Genomic DNA, 20791 nt, shown 5'->3' with positions numbered 1-20791 from the left:
TTTCAGGTGTGCTCCTGGTTTTTTAGGCGAGTATTGTCAGCACAAGGACCCTTGTTACGTGGGATATTGTCTGAATGGAGGAGGGTGCACCGTGAGCGTGGCCGGCGTACCCGGGAGCCCAAGCTGCGATTGTCCTCTGGGCTTCGCGGGCCAGCGGTGCGAGATCCAGAAAAACTCCACCTGCTACCCCAACAACCCTTGCACCAATGGGGGGAAGTGCTCGCTTCTCCCTAACGACCAGTACCAATGCGTGTGTGCCCGCGGATGGACAGGTCAGATCTCTCTCTTGCTTCCCATTTCTGTTTCTCTCTCTTTATCTCTCTGAGACCCTGGTTGTGTATCTAGACAGCATTTTTGGGCATTGTAGGATTTGAACATTCAAAAATGGCAGCTCACTAGATCTTATCTTTTCTTTTCTTAAAAAAAAAAAAAACTATTTTAAGTACAGGATGAATACACCCTCACATATTGATGACTTTGTTGTTGTTTTTGTTCTACGGTGACATTATCTCCTTAGGTCAGCATTGTGAGCAAGAGGACACATGTCTGTCTAGCCCATGTGCCAACGGTGGTACCTGCCATGCTCTGCCCAACCGCGATTTCTCTTGTTCCTGTCCCCCTGGTTACCATGGCGCCCGTTGTCTCAATGACACAGATGAGTGTGCCATCTCCCCATCTCCTTGCAAGAACGAAGGCATGTGTCTGAACACCCCAGGGTCATATCGATGTAACTGCCAACCCGGCTTTACCGGCCCCCACTGCGAGACCATTTATGTGCCTTGCTTTCCATCCCCCTGCCTCAATGGTGGAACCTGTCGACAGATGACGGACACGACTTATGTATGCCACTGTCTGCCAGGTTTGTTCCCTTGAAGAGGAAATATATAGCTATTTTGATCATAGCAAAATAATGACAGGATTTGAACAGAAGCTAAAATTGTTAAAATGAAACTGAAAACATTGTCCAAGCTTGTCCACTTGGAGCTGAGCCAGCTTTGACCAATGTCTGATGAGATTTTACCACAGCAGTGGTAAAGTAGGCCATAAACCGATTAAAACTACAAACTGATTTTCAAGCATTCTGTTAGAAAAATGCTAAATGTCATTGCATAGGAAATAGGAGTTCCAATCACTTCACAACTAGACACCTTTAGCTAAGCTAAGTTACTGTTAAGTCTAGTTACTAGTTACAGTCAAGCTTTCTTACTAATGATAGTCGAGAAGCAATCAGCTGGATTAAATTACTTCAGGAATTATTAAATAATATAGAAATATACTATACTATATACAATTATTATTATATATTTTTTTTTTGCTTGGATAAAAAAAAAACTTGCTGATCTGAATTTTGCACAGAAACATGTCAGAAACTGACATGTTTCTTTATTGAATCAGATGCTGGTTACATCTGTCACATTTGTTTGGGACTACAACACACAGAGTTACTTTAAATTATCAGTTTAGCATTTCAAGAGAGCCATGCTGGCAAAACAAATCAACAGGCCAAAACTCTTCTCTCACCTCAGGCAGAGAACAAGAGCCGTGAGAAATGTCTGTTCGTGCTTTAAAGTTGAGTAATTACGTTTAATAATGCCAAAGCGAGACAGAGCACCTTTGTGTTACCGATACCTGGGATTGAGAGTGAGTTGTTGAGGAAATTTTCTCTCTGATTTTCCTGTTCAGGTTTTAATGGAACAAACTGTGAGGTGAACATTGATGATTGTCCAAATCACCGTTGTCAGAATGGAGCTACATGCATGGATGGAGTGAACACCTACAACTGCCAGTGCCCTCCTGAATGGACTGGTATAGAAATAGCTTTATATTCTGTTTGTGTGTTTTTATGCATGTTTGTTCCCTCTAGTTCACTTTTCCACTAAACCTTTTTTTAATGATTCAGTCAATCTGATTCATGTTTATTCACCGATTCATTGCAAAAATGGACAATCTGAAATTGGTGGATTGTTTATTTGAATCAATTTAAGGAAACATTAGTACAACTCATAATTTTCAATGTTTGCCAGAACCTTTGGTCAAACCTCCTTTAAAATGTCCTATTGAAATTGTGACCCTTTTGTTTCCAGGTCAATTTTGCACCGATGACGTGGATGAATGCAGACTACAGCCCAACACCTGTCAGAACGGAGGCACATGCAGTAACACACGCAACGGCTACAACTGTGTATGTGTGAATGGCTGGAGCGGCCCTGACTGCTCTGAAAACATTGATGACTGTGCAGCTGAGCCCTGCACCACCGGCTCCACTTGCATTGACCGCGTGGCTTCATTCGTTTGCAGCTGCCCTCCCGGCAAGACTGGTCAGTAAAAACAACCACACAGCCTAAAAATGACCTGTGATGTAATGTAATGATGTGATGTAATGTAAAATAGTGTTCACTAAAAACATCTCAAATCAGTAACCAAAGCGATTATTTCCATTCTCAAGGTTTGCTTTGTCACATTGATGATGCCTGCACCAGTAACCCTTGCAAAATGGGAGCTCAATGCGACACGAACCCCGTCAATGGCAAGTTCAACTGTAACTGCCCCTCGGGGTACAAGGGCAGCACGTGTGCAGAGGATATCGACGAGTGTGTCATCGGTGAGACAGTCTGCAGGAAGTTCTTACAACTCTCCTTTTCTCTGTTTGTCTGTTGTTCTTTGTATGTCTTTATTTCTCATCATTTTCCCTTCATACACACATCACAGTGGTTTGGGCATTTTTATATCTTGCTTAAACTTTCTCTCTCTGACTTTATTTTTTGATCCATCAGGGCCAAACCCATGTGAGCATGGTGGCTCATGTAAGAACACAGAGGGCTCGTTCAGCTGTAATTGCGCTCCAGGTTACACCGGCCCACGCTGTGAGCAGGACATCAACGAATGTGGCTCCAACCCCTGCCAGAATGATGCCACCTGCTTGGACCAGATAGGAGATTACACCTGCATCTGTATGCCAGGTACTTGCGCACAGACTGTAATCAGGTGCATGTTGACACTGTTTTGGCTCCATGTCCTCATATTCATCTGGTGACTGTGTGTGCGTGTGTTTTCTCCCATAGGCTTTGATGGATTGCACTGTGAGATTGACATTAATGAGTGTGCCAGCTCGCCTTGTCTCAATAACGGTAGATGTCTAGACCAGGTCAGCCGTTTCGTCTGCGAGTGTCCTCAAGGTGAGTACAATATGCATTGAGCTTTTTGACTCGAATAGCCCACGTTGTCAAGCACAACATTTGAAGGCCACCATATATAAGATTTATGAGGTTTTTCTACTGTAATTATGACAAAGCTTCCAACTTTTTTTTTATTAACAGAAAGTTAGGAGTGTCGATGTAGTTAAATAAATTAACCATGATTCATTTATGTGATTCCAGAAGTTTCAAGAACTGCATGTTCTTCAAAGAAACAATAGTTATAGAGGGGGGAAAAGTAATAAAAGAAATATGATTTCAGTTTACATCATGATTGCATATTTGTTTTGCAATTTTAAATCAGTTAGATAATTTATCAACAATATTAATAATATTATTTACACTGCTAAATATTAAGCAGCACAACTTTTTGGCTGTTGAAAAATCAACTTTGCCACCACAGGATTAAATTAAATGCTAAAACATAGATTAAAATAGAAAACAGTTATTTTACATTGTAATATGTCACAAATTTAAATTGTAATATCACAATATTACTGTTTTACTGTATTTTTGATCAAATGAACATAAGAATGAACGATAACACTTTAGAATTGGACCTTAAACTAAAGTGTGACTGAATGAACATTATAACAGAAAAAACACTAAAAATATTACCTACACTAAATGTTTGAATGATAGGGTGTCTTATTTTATTATTTTAATATGTTAATAATATTATTTATATTATATGCATAATATCATTTAATTGTGAATCAATTTAGATCATCCTGTGACCCTCTTGGAAGTTTACTGAGGCCCTCTAGTGGCTCTTATTACTAGTATAAACAAGATGTCTATCTAATTTTGACAAGGTTTTTTTATTTTTATTCTAGATTGGAAATGTTTGCTTCTAAATGGCAGCAGTGCAAAATTATTCATAGCATGAACAACAGATTTCTGCAATAAATAAAATCGGCATGTATGTAGTAACATGTAAGAAGTAACATGAACTTCTAATAATATGGTATTATCATTTACATAAACTTTGTTGCAACTCAGATATGTTGCATGGCCAACAGTCGCATATGTCATTTAATATCACCAAATCTCAGTAAAAATTATGTACTTCCTGTCGCTTTGTTGCTGCACAGAGTTGTATGTGTGGAAACCCCTTAATATATGCTGGACTGGGTACTGTTCTTTAACATGATATTGAATGTGAGAATTTGAATTTGACCATAGGTTTCACTGGGGAAATGTGTCAAGTTGACATTGATGAGTGTGCCAGCACGCCATGCCATAATGGAGCCAAGTGTCTCGACCGTCCTAACGGCTATGAGTGTGAATGTGCTGAAGGTAACGATATAAACTCTTTTGAAAAAATCTCCATTCTACACTGTGACCAAAAAGGGGAAGGATAGACAAAAGCATTAACAACACAATTTTCCAATGAACGTTATTTATATATATATAAATTAATAACTAAACTGCAAAGTTAAAATATATTAGTGTTATTCATTGTAAGTTATTAGCAAATGTTCTAAGTTCCTAAGTTCTAAGTTGTACTAATTCCTTGTCTTGTATGCTGTTCTCTTTAGGTTTCACAGGGCCATTGTGTATGGAAAACATTAACGACTGTGAACCTGAACCCTGTCACCATGGCGATTGCGAAGACGGAATTGCTACGTACATCTGCAAGTGCCACCCAGGTTACATGGGCCCCATCTGCAGTGAGCAGATACGCGAGTGCCAGAGTGACCCCTGCCAAAACAGAGGACGCTGTGTTGACCTGGTCAACATGTACCAATGCAACTGCCAGCCGGGCACCTCAGGTGGGTCTCGCACATCTTTACATTTCACAGCCATATACTATACATTTGCAGCATTTAAATTTGTATTAATGTCTAATTATGATGACAGCAAATTTTTTTTTTACCAAAATCTAGTCTTTAGTTTATCTTGACCATTATCCACCCTTCACAGTTACAGAGGCAGATTTTTGTCACTGTACCTTTGAGGTGTCTGCATGACCTCTGTTTTGATTGGCTAATGTCTATGTAAAGTATGTGATATGTGAATTTAAGTGGTCATATTTTAATTTGCTCAAGCCTCTGGCTTGATATAAATTATTGAACCATTTTTGTTTAATTTCTGTAAGTTTTCTGGGTGTCTGCGTTGTTAAAATATGTCTACATAGTGCACTCTTTTATTTAAATAGAGTAAGAAAAATCCTGTTTTCCTCAGTAACACTGTCTGACAGACAACACAAAGCTCACTAAACCCCGCTGATGGATAATTTTTCTCTCACCATACACACACACACACACACACACACACACACACACACACACACACACAGATTCATACCTGTATATGTTGTTTACAAAAGTTTTAAAAAACAGAATTTCGAAGTTGAAAATTAATATTCGAATGTGGAAAAACGCCCGTGGTAGCAGAGGCGCAGCTCTCTGCTTTGGGCGCTGCCTGAAGGGTCAGGGACAGGTAACAGGAAGAAGCGTTAACGTTAAACAGAAACATTACTAAAGTGTAGGCTTTGGTTACTACCGCGTCTAGTTGGACGCTTGAACATTTTTAATCCATCAGCAAAAGTTTTCAAAAAGCGAAAATTGACGCGCGGAGAGCGTGCCGCTTCTTTCGCGCCGCAAGACGCGTAAACGCGTCTTTACATTGACTTAACATTGAAATCACTCGCACCAGGCGCTCTATTCGCGTTTGGTGTGAACGCAGCATGAGGGTGAGGGCGAGAGAGAGAAAGAGTGCCTGCGAGTGCGAGTGAGTGAGCGAGAGTGAGGTCTGCGTTCTTGGCCATTAGTTGATTTACTTGTTTTTGTGTAGGTAATACGTTGTCAAATATGTTTAAACTTAAATAAACTACCTATACAAGTAGTTATGTCTCTTTGTACTAATTTGTCCTGTTATTGACCTAATGTGCGTCATCATTGACAAAATGCGCAACCAGATGTTCGAATAGTTCGAATATATGTGTTTTTTTTAGAGGGAATATTCGAACGTCATTTTTGAGCAATTTTGACAGCCCTACATTGTACACATTTGTTTCCTCATAAACCATTCATACAAAAACACACACACTCTGAAAAAAACCCATCATTACATACAGCAGCCTTTAAAACTTTTCAGAAACTTTTCAAAGGCTGCTGTATAAACTGGTTCCGTTTTATTTACCTGCCTACATTTCCTTTGATTATTTTATCATTTGTCATAGGCGTGAACTGTGAGATTAACCAAGATGACTGTGCCAGTAATCCCTGCCAGCACGGGACCTGTGAGGATGGAATCAACGAGTACAAATGTGTGTGCGAACCTGGATACACAGGTTTGTTCACGGACATACATAAATACACACATGCAAATGGGTTTCATTTATTAATCATGAACAGAAAGTTCTGTGTAAATAGAACATGTACATCATTATATAAACCATATAAATTATATAAATCATTGCTTTACCTTTAACACAACAGTTTATGCAAAAATGGATTTACACAAATTCAGAATGAGGCCCAATATGGGCAATTCTGGGAGATTGCGATTTTATTTGCTAGCTTCACTTTGTTCACATTCTGGGCTCAAAAATACAGTCATGCTCAGAATTAATGGCAACCTTGGTAAATATAATCAAAGAAGGCTATGAAAATAAATATGCATTGTTTATCCTTTTGATCATACATTCAAAATATACACACAAAAATCGGACCTTGCCTTAAAGTAAAACTAATGAATTTTGGGGAGGGGGGAAATCATATTATGAAATAAATGTTTTTCTCTAATACACTTTGGTCACAATTATTGGTAGCCCTAGTAATTATTGTAAGATAAATATATCTTAAGTATATTCCCTTTCATATTTAAATGACATTATCCAGCCATGACTTCATGTTTCACAGGAGTATAAATACAAGGAAACACAAAGGCCAAATTCCCTTAATCATTCATCACAACAAGTAAAACCAAAGAATATAGTTCTGATGTGCAGCAAAAAATTGTTGAGCTTCACAAAATAGAAAGTGGATGTAAGAAAATAGCTAAAGCATTGAAAATTTCCATTTCCACTATCAGAGCAATAATTAAGAAGTTCAGAAATAATCAGATATAATTAAGAAATCAACAGGAAATGTTACGAATCTGCATGGAAGAGGTTGAGTGTCAATGTTGTCTTAATGCACAGCGAGGAGGATAGTTCAAGTAGACAAAGACTCTCCAAGGATGTCCCAGCTGGAGAATTGCAGAAAGTTGTTGAGTCTTGGGGTTAGAAATCCCCCTAAAAAAAAAAATCTAACTAAGTTAAAAGAAAATCTCCTACTCATTCAAAAACAAACTCCAGCATATTCAGTTTTTCAATTCATGCGTACGATTAAATATGCTGCTGGATCTTTAATGTTGTCAGGCGTTCAACCTCATCAGGCATTATAGGAGAATACTCTGTTCTCTTGGCAAAAGGAGGTTGCATAAAAGTATTGAATAAAAGGGTGCCATTAATTTTGGCCAATGTGTATTTAATTAAATATTTTATTTCATAATGAGATTTTACCTCCATTCATAATTGTTTTACTTCAATGAAAGATTAGATTTTTGTGAATTTTTTGAATAAAAGGTCAAAAGAATGAATGTATTCGAACAGTAATTATTCAATAATGACTCTTTCTCCTCTCTGGCTTAGGAGAACGATGCACTGAGGAGATCAACGAGTGCAGTTCGAGCCCGTGTCTGAGTGGAGGGACGTGTGTGGACAAGGTGAACGGGTTTCAGTGTTTGTGTCCACTTGGGACTCATGGTCCTCTGTGTCACTCAGGTGCAGACCACTGCAGCCCCATGCCCTGCCTGCACGGAGACTGTATTGAGCAGCAGGACGGGTAGGAACAGCCTTAACTTACAAACCATTTTGTCAATGTGACTGACAGTGATTCTTTGTAGCACAACCTACTTAATACATTTCCTGTTATATTCTGTATAGAGCAGCACTTTTTTGAACTCTAAGCACTAAATTCATGACAAATACACACTGCTTTTTTAGCATTGCCGTAAGAGGCACTATAATGTGAATTAGGATAAACTATATGCTTCTATGGCCAGATGTCTTTTTCATCTCTAACTTATCTATTTGTAGGTACCTTTGTGCATGTGAGCGTGGTTGGGAGGGTAAGAATTGTGAGCGAGAGAAGAACGAGTGTCAGTCCAACCCGTGCCAGAATGGTGGAACCTGTAATGACCGTCTCAATGGCTACACCTGCCTTTGTTCCCGTGGATTTGCAGGTAAAGGCGTGTGGTCCATTACCTTTCTAAACAGAGTAACAATGACGTTTATTTCTATCCCCAACTCCCTGGTTTGCCCTGTCTCTTTCAGGTTTTAACTGCGAAATAAACATTAATGAGTGTGAGTCAAACCCCTGTATGAATCAAGGAACTTGTGTGGATGGAGTCAACAGCTACATTTGTTACTGCTCTCTGCCTTACACAGGTGACACACACATTTACATTTACAGTGTACAGTTTTTATTTAAACATTTTTTTGTACATGATTTGAATTATGGAAGCAACATTTATGACACTTTGTTATCTGATTATATTAGCTTGATAAAAAGATTTCCGCCCAAACGATATTAATATTATAATTTTTTTTACACTATCGTTCAATGGCTTGTGGTCGGTAAGATTGGTAACACTTTAGTTTAGGGTCCAATTCTCACTATTAACTAGTTGCTTATTAGCATGAATATTACTAGGGTATTGACTGTTTATTAGTAACTGTTAAAGTTTTTTAAAGACAGTTAAAACAATAATATTGTGAAATATTATTACAGTTAAAAATAACTGTTTTCTATTTTAATATATTTTAAAATGATTATTAATTAATGATGCACATGATCTGACACACATCCGATATCCTCACAACTCTTTGCGGTCATTTAAGACTTTATTTAACTCATTTAAGACTGTGCTTACGAGGATACTCGACAAAGTGGGCATTTTGGCATACTTTTGTGTTTTTTTGTCCGTTCAAGCGTGAAAGAGAACTAAATGCTGCCGCCGCGCTGTCTGAAGCAGCTTTCTGTGTGCATGAGTGTGTGTCTGTCACACAGACAGGAGATTCACAGACAGCGCACCAGTACAGATTTAAGTTCTGTTTTTGCATCTTATCATGCATGAATGGTTTAAAAGCAATTGAGTAAATGATAGCGTGATCCTATGATGTAACGCTTGCTAAAGGATGAAGGGAAAAAACGAATGCTTGGTTAATTGCGTTAAATATTTTTAACACGTTAAAGTGTTAACATGTTAATTTTGACAGCCCTAATTATATTTTATAATGTTTGATTCCAAGGACATTTTTTATTACTTTTGTACAATAAATATTTTGGTACTGTTTTGAGAACCACTCCATACTGTATCCACAATTGACTGTACTGCTCGATTCTCAGGGAGACAGTGTGAGGAGAAGTTGGTCCCCTGTCAATCTCAGCCCTGTCAGAGACGAGGGGTGTGTCAGCCATCCCTGGATTACACCAGCTACACCTGCATTTGCCACAGCGGCTGGGAAGGTAAGTGCCTTAAGTCTGTGTGTGCTTTTATTCCTCAAGAATATCTTTGATGTTGTGACAACCACGTGCAACACCTTTTCCATGATCAAATGACATACCCATTAGTAGATGAAAATCTATCCAAAATGTCTGAGTGTCTGTCTGGTATATGTGTGTAGGAGCCCAGTGCACAGAAGATGTAGATGAGTGCAAGAAGAGCCCATGTCAGAATGGAGCTCACTGTGTAAACACAGTTGGTAGCTACCGTTGTGAGTGTCAGCCTGGATACACTGGGGTCAACTGCCAGACCAACATCGATGACTGCAGCTCCAGTATGTGTTATTCCCAAACAGATTGATGGCTGTCAATGAAATAAATGAATTGTGATTCATCTAATGACCAGTTTCAAGCAGAATAAATCAGAGATAATGTCAGATTCAATAAATACGAATATTATCTTATAAATAAATCTTCTAAAATCTTTTTCATATTTTCTGTTGGACACCAATTTGAAAACACCAATCTAATATTAATCTCTTTAATTTTCACTCTCTTCTCCAGATCCATGCCGTAACGGTGGTACGTGTGTTGATAAAGTTGGGCGGTTCTTGTGCGAGTGCAGAGCTGGTTTCTATGGCGAGCGCTGTGAGGAGGAGGTGGATGAGTGCTCCAGCAATCCCTGCTGGAATGGAGGCCACTGCAGCGACTATGTGAACAGCTACACATGTCAATGCCTGCCTGGATATGACGGCATCAACTGTGAACGTGATATCCCAGATTGCACTGAGACGTAAGTTTTCTATGTAAATTATATGGATAGTGTTTTATTGCATTTTATCACATCAATGCTTATTCATTCTCTCTCTTTTACGTCATAGCTCTTGTCTAAACAATGGAACGTGTGTGGATGGAATTAACCGCTTCTCTTGCCGCTGTCGGCATGGTTTTTCGGGTCAGTTCTGCCAGTTCGAACTGAACGAGTGTGACTCTCATCCATGTAAAAATGGCGGCACCTGCATAGATGGCCTGGGGACCTTCCACTGCACCTGCCCACTGATGTACAACGGAAAAACCTGCGAGGTACAAACTGTCCATTCAGTCTTAGATTGTAAACACACACGGTTGATGTTGCACAATGACTATATGTTGATTTAAGCCTACAATCTAGAAGATCTGCTATTTAATTGCCATTAAATGATCTTTCAACTCAGCAAAAACATAAAAGACACTCAAATTAAATTATACCATTTTGTTTATTTCTCTGGCTGTTTTATTCTGCAGTCAATGGTGAACGTGTGCAGTCAGATTAAGTGTCTGAATGGGGGTACGTGCATCCAGAAGGAGATGGATTGGAGATGCAGCTGTCAGCACGGCTGGACAGGCCTGTATTGTGACATCCCAAACATGTCCTGCCAGGCTGTTGCCATTAGCAAGGGTGAGACATTAAACAATAGTCTGTTGTTATTCAAGCTCACAAATTTCACTGTTACTGTAATTTTTTTGTATTTTGAATCCTTAATGTAAGTTCTGATGTGCTCCAGGTGTGGTGGTGGACATGGTCTGTAAGCATGCAGGAAGGTGTAAGGACAAAGACAACACACACCAGTGTATTTGTCAGAGAGGTTATATGGGCAGTTACTGTGAGAAGGAGGTGGATGAATGCCTCTCCAGCCCCTGCAGAAACGGAGGGACCTGTATGGACTACCAGGGTGGATATGACTGCCAGGTACAACTGATCTCTCTTACTAACATTGATATATGCTATTATTCAAAAGTTTGCGGTCAGTAAACTAAATGTTTTTTGAAAGAAATGAATAATTTTATTCAGCAAGGACATGTAAGATTGATGAAAAGTGACATTATAAAGACATTTATAATGTTACAAAAGATTTCTATTTCAGATAACTTTCTATTCGGCAAAGAATCCTGAAAAAATAAATCAAGGTTCCCTTAAAAATATTATGTGCAAAAAATAAACTTTTTCAACATTGATAATAAGAAATGTTTCTTGAGTGCCAAGTCAGTATATTAGAAGCATTTCTGAAAAGTCATGTGACACTGAAGACTAAAGTAATAATGCTGAAAATTCAGCTTTACCACTATAGGAATAAATTACATTTTAAAATATCTTCACATAGAAAACAATAATTTTAAACTAAAAACATTAATATTGTGAAACATTCTACATTGTATTTTGATCATTTAGTGAGCATGAGAGACTTCTTTCAAAAACATTCAAATGTCTTACTGACCCCAAACATTAAAACGGTGATGTATATAGAAATAGTATAGAATAGATAGAGAAAACTATACATCTACTTTATAAACCTCTCTTTCTCTATCAGTGCAAAGCAGGTTATCAGGGTGTGAACTGTGAATATGATGTTGACGAGTGCCAGTCAAATCCCTGTCGGAATGGAGGCACCTGCATTGATTTGATCAACCGTTTCTCCTGTGCGTGCCCTCCTGGCACCAAAGGTAAGACTGAAAAGACTGATTTCTAATGCTGTACGTTTAGTGCACAGATGTAACGCTGATATGCAAATTTCCCCTGACCACCTCCTCTCTGTTGTGCAGGTTTGCAGTGTGAGGTGGACGTGGATGAATGCGCCCCAGAGTTGGGCCCACGCTGTAAGAACGGCGGCCAGTGTGTGGACGGTGTGGGGCGGTACACTTGCTCCTGCCCTCCTGGTTTCACAGGAGTGCATTGTGAGGGAGATGTGAATGAGTGTCGTTCTGGACCTTGCAACCCATCCGGCACCATCGACTGTGTGCCGCTGACCAATAACTATCAGTGTCGCTGTCGTCTCGGTTATACTGGTGAGGTTTCATTAGAGACATACATTAAATGTTTCATTCTTGCTATTTTAAAGTGGTTTGAATGAACAGTTTTCTTATTTTTACAATTTCTTGTGCTCTCCATCTCCCTATAGGGCAACGCTGTGAGTTAATGGTGGATCTGTGCCAGTCCAAGCCATGCCATAACAACGGCAGATGCGCCATGAACATGAGTTCAGTACATGGATACAGCTGTACCTGCCAACCCGTAAGTGCAGTGTTAGTATTTATATGCATGTGTACACTACCATTAAAAAGTTTGGGGTCTGTAATGTTTTTTAATGTTTTTTGTCATATGATCCTTTAGAAAACATTATAATATGATGATTTGGTGCTGATGAAACATTTATTATTATTATCAATGTTGAAAACAGTTGTCCTGCTTAATAATTTTCAGAATTATTTGATGAGTAGAAAGCTCCATTTTTACATGGATGAGAGTCACACTCATTCAGTTCGAACTGGCAGAACTGACCCGAAAAACCATGCCGACAGCGGCAAGAGAAGCGGTTAATTCCATCCACACACGTTCCATTGTTTAGACAAGAGCTATGGTGTAAAAGAGAGAGAATGAATAAGCATTGATATGATAAAATGCAATAAAACACTATCCATATCATTTACGGTATATAGAAAACTTACATCTCAGTGCTATCTGGGATATTGATTATTTGAAACTGAAATCTTACTGACCCTAAACCTTTGAACGATACTGTATATGTGTGCATGTGCAATAAAACTTTTTTTTTTCTTCTGTACTACAGAGTATTCAAAGGAATAGTTCACTTAATTTAATTTACTCACCCTCAAGTTGTTTCAAACCTGTATGGATTTCTTTCTTCTGCTGAACACAAAGGAAGATATTTTGAAGAATGTTGGGAACCAAACATGGTTGATGGACCCCATTGACTTCCATAGTATTTTTTTTTCCTACTATGTAAGTCAGTGGGGTACATCAACTGTTTGGTTACCGACATTCTTCAAAATATCTTCCTTTGTGTTCAGCAGAAGAAATATTTGAAAGCAAAGAAATTAAGGCAACTATAAATGTTAGCATTGTAATTTTTCTAATTTTACTTTTGTTCTGTAAAATAAAATAATATAATAATGATAGTAATATTAATTGTTATTAATAATATGGTTTTCTTTCTTGTCTTCAACTGATCACATGCCTGATTATAAAATACTAATACCATTGTTTTAAATGTTATGACAACACTATAATGTACACTATGAAAATGTACGTTCATTTTGAGATTTGCTAAAAAATTACAGTTAACATTGTTAATTTATTAGTGTTTTTAAAAATTAATTTAAAGTAAATGTTGGATGATGGCAAAGGCGATCTAAATGTAAAAATAGAGAAAATGAGCATGCACAATGAGCATTCCCTAACTTCTGTAAATACATAAAAGTAAAACCTCTATCTAATTTCCACAAACTGATCCCTGAGAGGTGGAGGAGGGTATTTTAACTACTGTGTCTCTTACTGTGCTTTCTGACATTTCTCTTACAACCTTTAATGGCTGCATTTGCTTTGCTCGACTCTGCTTTGCTTTGGGTGAAAATGTTTCCTTTTCTCATGGCTGCTTGTTCTCTCCTTACTCATGCTTGCACTAAAGACTGAGGCTGCATAAATCAGGTATGAAGTGAAACTCTTGATTCCCTCTTTTAACTGATCTTTTTTCTCTCCTTTCACTCACTGTTTCTGTCTTACTAGCCTCCAGTCATTTAGTTTTTTAAAGTAGCGCCCGTGATTTGGTTTATTTTTGACATCTGATGCCCTCTGTGTGGCTCTTTCAGGGTTACACTGGCTTCAACTGTGGCAATTATGAGATGTTCCCCTGTGCCAGTTTGCGCTGTCAGAATGGTGGACATTGTGTGGTGATAAATAGTCGCCCGCAGTGCCGCTGTCAAGCGGGTTTTGCTGGACCGCACTGTGAGAGTATCACAAAAAAACACTGCATGTGTCACAACGGTGGCACCTGTATGCAAGATGATCCCAGCAGCTGCCGGTGTCCACCTGGCTTCAGTGGGCCGACCTGTCAAACGATTGAACCTTCCTGCCCTTATTTGGAGTGTAAAGACCGGGCGGGAGACAAAGTTTGTGACCCGCAATGTAAGAACCCAGAGTGCGAGTGGGATGGAGGTGACTGTACGCTCCATTTGGACAAGCCCTGGAAGAACTGCCTAACATCAGTGCCCTGCTGGACCTTATTCCATAACGGCCGCTGTGACCCTGAGTGCAACAATGGAGGCTGCCTCTTCGACAGCTTTGAATGCCAGAATCGTACAAGCACTTGCAAGTATGTGTCCCAGTGTAAATCTCATACTCATACTCTTCTTTGGGAAAATTGCTAAGATAATGCTTGAATTAAAAAAAAAAATTCTCAAAAAGAGATGTTATATATCAGAATTTTACACATATGATGATAACACATAATCACAATTAGGATTATTACATAATTAGATTTTATATATAACTATATTATTACTATACTGTCTGATATACTATACTATAATATACTGTCTGAGCCATTGCCATTTGACATTTATTTAATGTACTACTGATTGCACTCTCGGCACAGTGACGCATTGAAAGATGAATCGAGTCTAATTGTTTCTAACTCCCATCTATCTCTCTATTTACCCTAATTCCTCTATAGATACGATAGATACTGTGCAGATCATTACGCCAATGGTCATTGTAACCAGGGCTGCAACACAGAAGCATGTGGCTGGGATGGTCTGGACTGTGCCACAGACACTCCTCCCAAACTAGCTGATGGCACACTGGTGATTGTGGTGCTGTTGCAGCCTGAGGAGCTAATGGGTGACCTTAAGGGTTTCTTGCGCTCTTTGGGGAGGCTCCTGCACACCAACCTGCGACTGAAGCTGGATGAGAATAAGAAACCTATGGTGTACCCATACTATGGAACTGAGCAGAGTGAAATCCAAAGTGGTATCGCCGCTATGAAGCAACGTGGAAAACGAGAGCTAGGGAAGGAGGTTATTGGGTATGTTCCTCGCCCAAACATTTAAATACTGTCTTTACCCTAATGTTGTTGTATTTTTTTATTATAAATTAACATGGTTTTGGATGTCTCCATGGTTTAGATCACAGATTCACCTGGAGATTGACAATCGACAGTGTTCTCAGCACTCAAAAGAATGCATCTCCAGTGCAGACCAGGCTGCGGCCTTCATAGCGGCCGAGTACCTGAAATCGGAGCTATCGTATCCCGTCTACTCTGTGAGCAGTAAGTGAACTGACAAAACAAGGCTACAGCAAAATGCAATTGTAGTTTTCACTGTTTTTCACTGTGTTATCTTTGTTACCAACCTCTTCGACCTCAGGCGATACAACTGAATTTACCTCAATGCCTCCTGCTCTGTACCTGGTTGCTGTGGCTGCAGCTATCATCTTGCTGATTTTGGTGCTGGGTGTATTGGCTGCCAAGCGCAAACGCAAGCATGGGACTTTATGGCTTCCTGACGGCTTTCTAAAGAATGACAGCAAGCGGAGAGAGCCAGTGGGACAGGATGATTTTGGCATGAAGTAAGTGTGCACCTGAAATCCACAACGATCTTAGATTTGCTGCCTTCAAGTCATCTTGGGAAGCTCTTATATAATAAGTTGGAAGTTTTTATGATGTGACAGTGTTTATTCAGTGTTCTGCAATTCCATATTTCTCTCTTTGTTTTCAATTACTGACAAATATGTTTTTTAGCACTAATGTAAGTGTGTAACTTAAGCTTTAAGGATTTTATTGTTCTTGTACCACCACAGAGAATTATAGGAAATGTATGTTATTTATTTATCAGTGGAAACCCGAACAAAATCCTAGGTTTCCCACTAAACTACTTTCTTGTTCATTAATCTCGTTAATACGATCATTCTGACCCAGTCTTAACCATGTTATACACTACTGTTAGTCGTATTTAAATACGCGTTTAAATTATATTGTTTTCAATTAAATGGACACGTTAGGCAATTTCATATCTTTCTCTTTCATTTCATTTACTAGACAGGCGATGCATTCAAAATCGCATACTGTCTGAGTAGGTACTACATCTGAATTTGAACTTACTTCCCGACCGTTAAAAAAGTACATTCTATATAGTATGAATATGGGTAGTAGGAATGAAATTCGGATTGCGTCGCTTGTCACTTGTCGCTTGTCGCGTTGCTTCACCTCCATTCATAAATCCCCTCCCGTGGCCTCATGGGATACTAAAGTGTCCATCGAATGCGCACTTCAGAATCTCGCCGGAAGTAGTAGGACATCCAGTGACTTGTCGCCTTCTACTCTGTTAGCGTACTGTTTTTCACATACTATATAGTACGGAATAGTGAATTCCGGATGCAGCGAGGATGTTCTTCAGTGCTAATGCAACAAAAGGAGGGTATGGTGCCTTGAAGGCAGCAACAGTCTGAAGCTTTTTTACATGCTTCTGTTAATCTGTTCATTTCAGGTGGCATCTCTAATCATTCCTTTTTCCTCTATCCTCCACTTTCTCTCAGGAGCATGCAGAAGCCACATGATGGAGGGTTGATGGATGGCAGTTCTACCCATCATTGGTCAGAGGAGGATCATCTATCTAAAAAACCCAGGGTAAGAGACAGTGTCTCCACAGCCCTGAAGATCACAGTAACCGATCTCTTTATTTATGATCCATCTAAATGCATCCCCCAAACCCCACAGATGGAGGATAAGCCGTTGCTTCCTGTCGGAGTGGATGGAGGAGTGGACAGGAGAGAGTGGACCCTGCAGCATCACAAAGCCGCTGACATCACACTCACTCCCCCTCAGGCGGACATAGACATGGACAGCCTGGATGTCAATGTTAAAGGACCAGGTTAATAGACTGAGATTCTTTCTTGCTCCCAATCTGTGTAGATGAGGAAAGAAGGTTTTCACCCTTTTGTTTCCCTTTTAAAAGTTGTACTAACTCTGTATTGTCTTTCACGCTTAAAGATGGTTTCACTCCTCTCATGCTGGCATCTCTACGAAATGGCAGCAGCCCCGATTGTGGCAGCATGCTGGGAGAGGAAGAAGAGGAAAGTGGCGCTGACGAGCCTGGCACAAATGTCATTACTGACTTGATTGGCCAGGGTGCGTCACTCAATGCCCAGACAGATCGCACCGGAGAGACAGCACTTCACCTCGCTGCACGATATGCCCGAGCAGATGCTGCCAAGAGACTGCTGGATGCTGGTGCTGATGCCAATGCTCATGATAACATGGGCCGCACCCCTCTCCATGCAGCCGTGGCAGCAGATGCCCAAGGAGTCTTCCAGGTAAGGGGATGTGCTTCTACACACATGCCCTGTTAAGCTTAATTTCATAATGAATTAAAGAGTTTCCACAGTCAGGGAAAACCTGGAAATATCAGTGAATTTTTCTAAATGTGATTTCCATGCCTGGAAAAATAATGGAAATTAATCAATAATCATAGGAACATATAGTTATGCTATACAACAAATATTAAATATATTTAGTTAAAAATGTTAAAACAAATAAAATATTTTATACTCTTTAATAGTGATATCTTTATAAATAGATATGTGATATAATAGATCAAACAGTATTATTTATTTTAACATTACTATTTATAACAGTAATTATTTATTTATGAATTTGCTTCATTGTAATGTATGAAAAAACATTACATTTTTGATCAGTCTGCTATCAGAATATTGTGATGAAGCTGTTTGTTTGATCGGCATGTTTTTGTTTATTCTGATAACTACTTAGTCATTGATTGTAACTCCTACAGTAGTTGTTTCCTGAATTACCTTGTTTATGTAATAATATATTAGCACAGCTAGTGTAGTATGTAGATGGTAAGTTTATATTCAGGGCTTGTGAAAAAAAAAAAAATGTTGTGCACATACCAATCATTACTGTTATATGTTACTCTAGATTCTCATCCGGAACCGTGCCACGGATCTTGATGCTCGTATGAATGATGGCACCACACCACTCATCCTGGCAGCCAGACTGGCAGTGGAGGGTATGGTGGAGGAACTTGTGCACTGCCATGCAGACGTCAATGCAGTGGATGACCATGGTAAGATCAGAGTAAAGATTTTTTTTGATAAATGAATACATTCTGGAAATAAAATGCCCTATTTAATTCTGTCATGCTCATCTCATCCACAGGCAAGTCGGCTTTGCACTGGGCTGCCGCTGTCAATAATGTAGAAGCCACTCTGGCGCTACTGAAGAATGGAGCCAATCGAGACATGCAGGACAACAAGGTAGTCTTCCATGTCTATTATGTTTTTGTGCATATTTAATCACTTTTTAAACACACAAATGTTTTGTGTCAGCCAAACACTTCAGTTTTGTTTGCTCTGTGATGTAGGAGGAGACACCCTTGTTCCTGGCTGCCAGAGAGGGCAGCTTTGAAGCGGCTCAAGTTCTTCTAGATCATTATTCAAATCGTGATATCACCGACCATCTTGACCGCCTGCCTCGTGATACTGCGCAAGAACGAATGCATCATGACATAGTGCGTTTGCTGGACCAGTACAACTTGGTGCACAGCCCACACTCCGGGCCTAATCACGTGGGCAATGGCGGACACTCCTCGATGGTCTGTGGAACAAATGGCACAGGATTCATCATCGGCATGCGTCCAGGACCGCAGGGCAAAAAGAATCGCCGAGCCGGAGGAAAAGCAAGTGCAGTCTCAGCTGGGACAGCCAAAGATCTGAAAGAAATGAAGGCCAAGAGGCGAAAGAAGCCGACCGGAGGAGAGGGGCCGAGTGTGGTGGCGGTGCCTGGAACCGGAGGAAATGTCACCAAAGCAGCCAGTGGTCTCTCAGAGAGCTCAGTCACCATGTCACCTGTGGATTCCCTGGAGTCTCCACATTCATACGCCGGAGAGGCTGTGGCCGCCTCCAGCACAGCGAATTCTCCCCCTCTGCTCAGCAGCCCGTCAACGAGGCCCATGTTGCCCCCTGTAAGTCACATGTTGGGCCAGCAGCAAAGCTGGGTAGGTCTGGGCAAACACAGCTACAATAGCCACATGTTTGGCCTCATGTCACCCCACCAGATGAGTGCAGGCCACACCAGCATGCAGCAGCACCACAGCCCGGGCATGCTCACTCCGATGAATGTCACCATGAGCCGTGAACAGCTGCCGCCCATCGTCACCTTCCAGATGATGGCGACAGGCAGCGGGCAGAGCCTGCTCAAGCAGACGCAGCAGGGGCAGATGCAGGCGCAGGGGCAAAATCAGACACAAGGTCAACACCTACACTGCAACCAGGGTATAATGTTCCCCATTCCTGATGTGGGAATGCAGCACGGCCTGTCGCACAACCTTCCGCAGCCCCACGGTCACAACCACGCGCTTCCTCACGGGCTGCAAGAGAGCCAGGCAAGGCAGGTGGCATCCTATCAGCCACGCCAGAGCCCCGTGGATAAATATCCCACGCCACCTTCCCAGCACAGCTACGCCCCTGCCGGCTCTGAGGGAACCACCCCCGGTCATCCCGCACACAATCCCAGCAAACACCCCTACCTCACCCCCTCGCCCGAATCACCCGACCCCTGGTCCTCCTCGTCCCCCCACTCCAATTCAGACTGGTCCGATGTCACCACAAGCCCCACCCCTCTAGGAAACCCCCGCACACTGCCTCCTTCCTGCCACACACACATTCCCGAACAAGCCCAGCTGCAGCCCCAGTCTCAGGCTGCGCAGCCGACGCAGTCCCAGCAGTCCCAGCGCAGCAGTGTGTACGCGTAGGAACTCGGACCTTTGAGAGTTTAATTGCACGGCCATTTTGATTCTCTCTCTTCAGCTGTCAAGGGAGTGGCCAACTGTCCTTCTCTCCACCCTCCATGTCTTTGTTACGCTCTGCATGTTGACTGTGAAGTTTGCGTATCGTAAATTCCAACTAGTCTGAATATTTTATCTCACAGGAGCCCCGAACTAAACAGAGAAACAGCTTTAACACGGGACTTCTGTTCACGGCCTTCTACGACCTGAGGCACTTTTACCAATGGACAATTACACTGCCAAGCTAAGGAGTCCGTTATTGTCCTCAGTTTTGAGATGTTTATTTCATATCTTGGTCAAACCTTTTATGTTTTGAAGGAAAATTTCTCATTTAATCTGCAATCTTTTTTTGATCATTTTTGTTGATGATAAAGTCAGATATGCTTAGTTGGTACCAACCTTAAAGGGATAGTTTACCTAAAAGTGAAAATGTATCATATACTCACAAACCTTTGACCTTGTTCT

At 40.6% G+C, this 20791-nt stretch overlaps 1 protein-coding gene across 1 annotated transcript in view; it reads left to right on the top strand.

The window, feature by feature from the left end:
• Positions 1-20430, top strand: part of notch2 (notch receptor 2) — a 56068-nt gene extending 35638 nt beyond the window's left edge. Inside the window, exons 3-34 of the mRNA XM_084389672.1 lie at positions 7-272; positions 518-859; positions 1684-1806; positions 2085-2318; positions 2447-2602; positions 2775-2960; positions 3063-3176; positions 4380-4493; positions 4736-4969; positions 6382-6492; positions 7837-8029; positions 8284-8429; positions 8521-8634; positions 9596-9715; positions 9874-10026; positions 10256-10484; positions 10573-10774; positions 10976-11129; positions 11236-11420; positions 12040-12172; positions 12272-12514; positions 12628-12740; positions 14336-14838; positions 15199-15549; positions 15650-15792; positions 15890-16091; positions 17058-17148; positions 17239-17392; positions 17512-17834; positions 18460-18607; positions 18700-18797; positions 18905-20430. Coding sequence (XP_084245798.1) covers positions 7-272; positions 518-859; positions 1684-1806; positions 2085-2318; positions 2447-2602; positions 2775-2960; positions 3063-3176; positions 4380-4493; positions 4736-4969; positions 6382-6492; positions 7837-8029; positions 8284-8429; positions 8521-8634; positions 9596-9715; positions 9874-10026; positions 10256-10484; positions 10573-10774; positions 10976-11129; positions 11236-11420; positions 12040-12172; positions 12272-12514; positions 12628-12740; positions 14336-14838; positions 15199-15549; positions 15650-15792; positions 15890-16091; positions 17058-17148; positions 17239-17392; positions 17512-17834; positions 18460-18607; positions 18700-18797; positions 18905-20293 — 7267 coding nt within the window. The 3' untranslated portion in view covers positions 20294-20430. The remainder of the gene's footprint in view (positions 1-6; positions 273-517; positions 860-1683; positions 1807-2084; positions 2319-2446; positions 2603-2774; positions 2961-3062; positions 3177-4379; positions 4494-4735; positions 4970-6381; positions 6493-7836; positions 8030-8283; positions 8430-8520; positions 8635-9595; positions 9716-9873; positions 10027-10255; positions 10485-10572; positions 10775-10975; positions 11130-11235; positions 11421-12039; positions 12173-12271; positions 12515-12627; positions 12741-14335; positions 14839-15198; positions 15550-15649; positions 15793-15889; positions 16092-17057; positions 17149-17238; positions 17393-17511; positions 17835-18459; positions 18608-18699; positions 18798-18904) is intronic.
• The last annotated feature ends 361 nt before the right edge of the window (positions 20431-20791 follow it).

The sequence above is a fragment of the Rutilus rutilus genome, assembly GCF_951802725.1.
Source record: "Rutilus rutilus genome assembly, chromosome: 19".
Classification (NCBI taxonomy): Eukaryota; Metazoa; Chordata; class Actinopteri; order Cypriniformes; family Leuciscidae; genus Rutilus; species Rutilus rutilus.
This window is presented reverse-complemented; position numbering and strand designations above follow the sequence as displayed.